The sequence below is a fragment of the Poromitra crassiceps genome (assembly GCF_964638095.1).
Source record: "Poromitra crassiceps genome assembly, chromosome: 3".
Lineage (NCBI taxonomy): Eukaryota > Metazoa > Chordata > Actinopteri > Beryciformes > Melamphaidae > Poromitra > Poromitra crassiceps.
Window position 1 is genome coordinate 41,601,135 of NC_139625.1, and position 6,198 is coordinate 41,607,332.

General features: G+C 41.5%; 1 protein-coding gene across 1 annotated transcript; it reads right to left on the reverse strand.

The window, feature by feature from the left end:
- Window positions 1-922: 922 nt before the first annotated feature.
- acyp1 (acylphosphatase 1, erythrocyte (common) type) lies at window positions 923-4,165 on the reverse strand. The gene is made up of 3 exons (XM_083632795.1): window positions 3,983-4,165; window positions 3,625-3,712; window positions 923-1,235 (listed from the first exon to the last, which is right to left on the reverse strand). The coding sequence occupies exons 1-3, from the start codon at window positions 4,093-4,095 to the stop codon at window positions 1,017-1,019; spliced, it is 420 nt and encodes a 139-aa protein (XP_083488921.1). The 5' UTR covers window positions 4,096-4,165; the 3' UTR covers window positions 923-1,016.
- Between the last annotated feature and the right edge of the window lie 2,033 nt (window positions 4,166-6,198).

The window sequence follows — 6,198 nt, forward strand, 5'->3', positions numbered from 1 at the left end:
AAAAGTACATCAACCTTAAATCACAGTGCAGAAAACTCAAAGCAGGTGTTTGACATTATCTGTCAAGGGCAAAATCCCTTTGATTCGCATCACTGATTGGGGTGTGGCCAGACCTTAATTCAACCCAAAGACAAGCATTTGGAGTTCCATCATTGGCGGGTGCTATAAATGCAAAAAATCTCATAATTGACTGAATATATTTTTAATTAAACTTTGTACACATGGTCTTTAGGACCATGTCCAAGTCGATGCAATTGATTAATGGAGTGCACTAAATAGGCTACAGCAGACTGGACAGTCTTATGACTTTGCCCTACTTTTTTGTGCTCCCTCTATTTCCAACAGTGGACTCGATTAATACCTTAAATAGATCATGTTTGGACAAATAACCATATTGTGCCTGGACCCCTCAATTGCCGCTTGTGTCTATATTTATTATTATTATGATGATTATGATTATTATTAATCAAGAGGTTAGGTTTGGTCAGTTATTGCAATTGCTTGTTTTGAGTATTTAATTGTGAGATAGAAAGAAGCCTCTGAGCAATTCCCAAATTTGAATTCCTCGTCGTCGTTGCCCCCCCCCCCCCCCATAATTCCATAGCAGGCTACAGTAGTCACAACTTTATTGCAGCTACAATTTCCATAAGCTGCCAACCCTTCTGTGAACCGCAAGGGTTCACTTCCTGCTATTGTTACAGGGGATGTGTTGAGACCACTAGACCATGAAGACAGCACAGCTGTCTTCTAGTCTCTCTCACACACACACACACACACACACACACACCTCATTGTGGAATGAAACTTGTCAAATATATCTATTACGCTATTATTTTACACACACAAAAATCAATTCAAACAAGATGAAGCCCGCTATAGGAATTTAGCATTTATTCAATGTGTAATTCCATATTTTGTGGGTTTTAAGTAAACATAACATACATGCATTCCAACCACTAATAAATAAATAAATAAATAAATACCGTAATCTACTTCAAAGTTAATATTACACTAATCTATGAGCGAACTATTTTAAATGTTGAGTGATCTAGGCTTTCCACTTTCTTCTCATTCTTGAACTCCGCTTTGATTATCTGTGACTTGGGGCTTCCAGTGGACTTCAGCCATTGTTGCATTTCTTTCACCTTGTTGCTTGGGCCTTGTAGCTGCCCTTGAACAGTTCCTGCTTGTGTGTTTTGGACCCAGCCAACCAAGCCAAGCTTTTTCCCCTCTGCCTGGAAAACAAAGCACACGTGAACAGAGATGCTTATGGAGGCATCTGCATGACTGGGGTGAGATTAAGGCTGTACAGAATATGGTTTGACCAATGTGGTAGGAATTCATAGCATTTATCATGTTAAGTAATTACTTATGTATTGGTTGTTCATTGATTGGTTAGTAGTTGGTACCCACTGATTGATTAAACATTTTGTTATTATTATCATTGATGTCTTTTGTGTATAAAGAATACCACTCAGTGACCACTAGCCAAATGTATGACCACTGCTAAAACCATATAGCCATTAGCCAATGAATGACTTTTTGACTCTCCCTTTCTGATTTGGACAGCTGCATGCAGAATTCCCAATTTCCCAGCACAACCAACAATATGAGCCGTTTGTGTGTGTCTTCTAGGGATGCACCGACATAAAGATTTTGGCCGATACCGATATTAACATTTCTGTTATGGCCGATAACTGATATTTACAGATGTTGATATAATCTGTATAAAAAACAAGTTTCTATGATAATCAAATGTACATACTGAAAAATACTACGAATTTGAAAAAGTAATGTCTTTCTTTATTTCCAATACATTTGGAAATGCCCATAAATCATAGATTTACTGCAGTTTCCTCAATATGAACATTTTGTCAGATACCGATATTAACATGAGAACGATACGAATATATTTAAAAGCAGCTAACATCATTGGCTGATACCGATATGATTTCCGATATTGTGAGTGTTCTCCTGTACTTCTATCTTTGTGAGAACCAATTCGAATTTTAAACCTTCGGAGTGAGGTCATTTTTGTGAAGTGGAGCATGCGACCCAATTTGGTCTTAAGTGGGCCAGACAAAGAAAATCAATAACCTATAAAAAACAACTCCAAATGTTCCTGTTTACTTTAGTGTAAAGAATTACATGTACATTTTAAGAACACGTTTTCATTCACGTAGGGTTATCTCAGCGACCATCAAACAAATGATCAAATCTACTGTCTGTAACTGTGCATTACATTTGATGGCAACTGTGCAAAATTCTCTCTAGTCACGGGTAACGAAAATAGTTTACCATATATTTAACTTGCTCTGAAACCTGGTACCCCTCTTATGGCCCATTTCCACCGCTGGTATCAGCGCGGCCCCGCCCAGCTTGTCTTGCTTTTTTGTCTCATTCCACCGATCAAAAACGTGGACAGCCCGGGTTGAGTCGGGGTTGAGTCATGCTAGTTTTGGTCCCTGCTTTGTTGAGGTTCCAGCGCTGTGAACCCGGTACCATACCGTGACGTGAAAACACTGCAGACGACTGATTGGTCAGGCAGAATTGTGTTTACTGTACTGACCGTCAATGCTGGATACCAGTTTAGTGGGGTTACCTTCTCTTCTGTTAATGTTATTTCCATCAGTCTTTTGTGTTGCTGCCTTCGGCTCTGGTGAAATAAAATCGATCTCCTTGCTCAGTCTTAACATGACGGTGGTTTTCAATTGTTTTGAGAGAGAAAAAGTCTGCTCCTCGGGAAGCCGCTTGGCTTGGCTCCGCTAGGCCGGAGGCGGGGGTTTAGTGAAGCCACGGTCTTGCCTGGTGAGAGGCCGCCGGGGTAGAGGCTTCCCTTCTCCCTGTAGCGCAACTCCCATCCCCCGCGCAGTGCATGCATGTGAGTTTGAGTAACAACAAAGTGATATCCATTCTCCTAGCCGAGTGTCACATTTGCCCATGTACACTGTAGGTCATTTAGAGGCACCAGTATTTCATAAACAGTTTAAAAGTTCTGTGTATGGATTTAATTTTAACGTTATACGTTATAGCCTACTTCGGCCATTAGTTAGAGAATTTTAGCAAAATGCTTGGACCATCTGTGAAAAAATTTACTACCAATAGCTTTCTTCACCAATGTGTTCTTATAGGTGTCTAGAATCACCTCTCAATTAGTGCAAACCCAAATCCTCGTGGAAAATCCTGGAGAGCCAATCAAAGTTAAGGTGCCCCGAGGGCTTGGGTGAAAAATATGATAAAAATTAAAAGTCTAAAATGAACTTGTGGGGTGTCTAACTAGGGGTTTTCAGGGGTGCTGAATCCATTCCAAACATTATTTTTGAGTAAAAATGTCTCCCTGACCATATGATATTGGTATATTGGTTATTGTTATGTAAAGCACAGTGTATAATCACAATCATTTTCCACGATGATTTGAGTTTGCACTAATTGAGAGGTGATTCTAGACACCTATAAGAACACATTGGTGAAGAAAGCTATTGGTAGTAAATTTTTTCACAGATGGTCCAAGCATTTAGGGTTAGAGCGTTAGGGTTTAGGGAATGGATGGTGCTCATAAGGATAATTATGTGTACAAGGAAAGTTTACATACTTTGTCAACTCAACTATAGCTTTCAAACTCACCTGAGTGTATTTTCGAAAAAATACACCTTGCACCCTGCCAAACACTTCATAATCCACTGAAAGTAGGTCTTCACTGGACATAGTGAACCTAGAAAAATAGACAGTCAGGTCGATGTTGTTTAGTAGTTTAGTTAACAACACCCACATGCATCGCACAGCATAGTGAGCGTGGATCGCCCTAGCACCATACAGCTAGCTAGCTAACAAGCTATGGTAAACAAATGGTATGGTACCAGAATTCATGTCTTTCCTAAAGCTTTGCAGGCTCACGAAAGGTATGGTTTCATATTGTAGTGATCTTGGAGAATGTCTCCGGTGTAGTTAGAGAAGAAAGGATGAGCATCAGACATAAACTCACTTCTTCAGCTGTAGTTTTATTGAAGGATCGGCGTTGCAGCACAGTTCAATTGGTAGCACTGTTGGCAGTATACAGATACTTAACCACACGAAGAACGGCATAAAAGCAGGCATCCCCAATTGGCGGACGTGACGTCATCATATATACGCCTCAGTAGTGATCATTACACTGCACGAAATGATAATGGGTCGCCAAACTTCAGCTCACCTCTGTAATTTTAGGAAGCCGTTAAGCGCTCATCCAGCTCGGCTCTCATCTCACGGGGTTTGTCGGGAATTTGCCGCCGGAAGTGAGGTATATCGACCAATCAGAGAGCGTCTTCAAACGCCTTGTTTCTAAGCAACGAATGTCAACAAGTGTGGCCATCAGAACATACAGGGAATAAGAGAAAACAACATCAGAGTTTAATAATAATTCGCCGTTATTTTTAAGTCAGACAAACATCCACCTCAGTGTTAAAAGTTTTGAAACGATAAAGTAGAATCTTGAACGAATGTCTTTCAATCCCAGAGGCAGTGCTGGTAAGTAGCCTAGTGACGGTATATCTAATACTAATAGCTAGCTAGTAGCTAAGTTAACATTATTTTGCAAACAATTTTTCACGCAAGTTTAGTAAACGTATGTGTGACAGATGGTGTGAAGATGTCTCTGTTCAAAGCATATTGTACAGCACTATATACTGCACACTTGTGGTCAAACTACAAAAAAGCACTCTAGAAGTAGTTTAATGATGCCATTGAGAATTTAAAGACCTAGATGGTGTAGTAAACATGTATGTGGCTGTAGGAGTCAATAGCCTACTTTCCAAGCGGTTTTAAGAAATCTCATGTATAATGTAGGCTATCTGCCGACTCTGTAAATGAAATCTACTACACATTACCAATACTACCAGCTGTGGAGATATTGGTACAGTTGTCTCTTTGTAAGACATGAATATATATTTTAAACCATGATCGATCCTTTGTATGTAATTCATTGTATGTTATGTCCTGTCTTTTATCTGGACCCACTGACTCTGGAATAAAGTTTGAATGAATTCATGCATATAGCCTAGTACTGCAGATTAAACCCATAATCTCATTCACTTTCTTTTGCTTTCTTGCTTGCTTCCTTGCAAGGCGGTGTCTTACCTGTTAGGAGGACAGATGGAGTTGACCGGGCATTTCCACTCAAGCCTGTGCACTACAGAAGAACTGTCACCTTCAGGAGACAAGACCCCCGTGATCCACATGAATCTGAAAAATCCTCATCACACCCAAGTGGTCTTCCAGTGGTCAATTGGAAAAATGGCAATAAGAAGCTCATGGAAGTTCCTATAGTGTCCCAAGAGCATCTGTCAAATGACATCAGAGAGGCCACTGGTTCCCAGCAGCCAAGGAGCGACTCACCTAGACTGCCCAGTGCACAACGGCAGATGGCCAAAGCAATTCATGTGAAGGAGCTCCTAATAGTGGATAAACTACAGAGGATTGAGAAAATGGTAAGACACAAAATTCAGATGGAGAGTACTGCTGCAGGTGATGATGAGCAAACGAGTGAGGAGAGAGAGAAGGAGAAGCAGGGCAGAAGACGAGCAGAGCAGGAGCGGAGAGAGTCCAGGATGTCTCCGGCTGACAAAAGACAGGAGGAGGACATTAAACAACAGAGGAAGAAGCATGATCAGTGGGACAAGGACAGAATGAGGAGTATGCATGAAGAAGAGCAGGGCAGATGGGACGGAAGGGAAATTGAAACCATGCAGAAGCCTCAGTCGAAGAGAGACAGACATAAAGGATTTGAGGAGGTCACTGCTCATGAAAGTGGGGGAAATGGAGAGCTGAACAGAGGAAAGCAGAATGTGAAAGAGAAAGTACAGACTAGAAGAGAAGGGGGGAATGGAGAGAAAGCAACAGAGACAGTAAAAGAAAGAAGACAAAATGGCACTGGGGAAAAGAAGTATATGGACGAAACATCTAAGGAGAGATATGGCTCAAATGCAGATGAAAGGGATGGAGGACTGCCTCAAAAGAGTCGACAGAAACCTGCTCCTAGACTGGCAACAGAAACCCACAGCGGCAAGGGAAGGAGAGCATCCCGGGAACCTTCACTTCCGGCGGTTTCTAGTCCACCTCAGGCCAGCAGACTGCAGCAGGGGGGGGGACTTGGCCCCAGAGAGAGCACAGACACCCAACTCCAGCTCCTCCCATGCGAGATCTGTGGCAGAAAGTTTGGAGCGA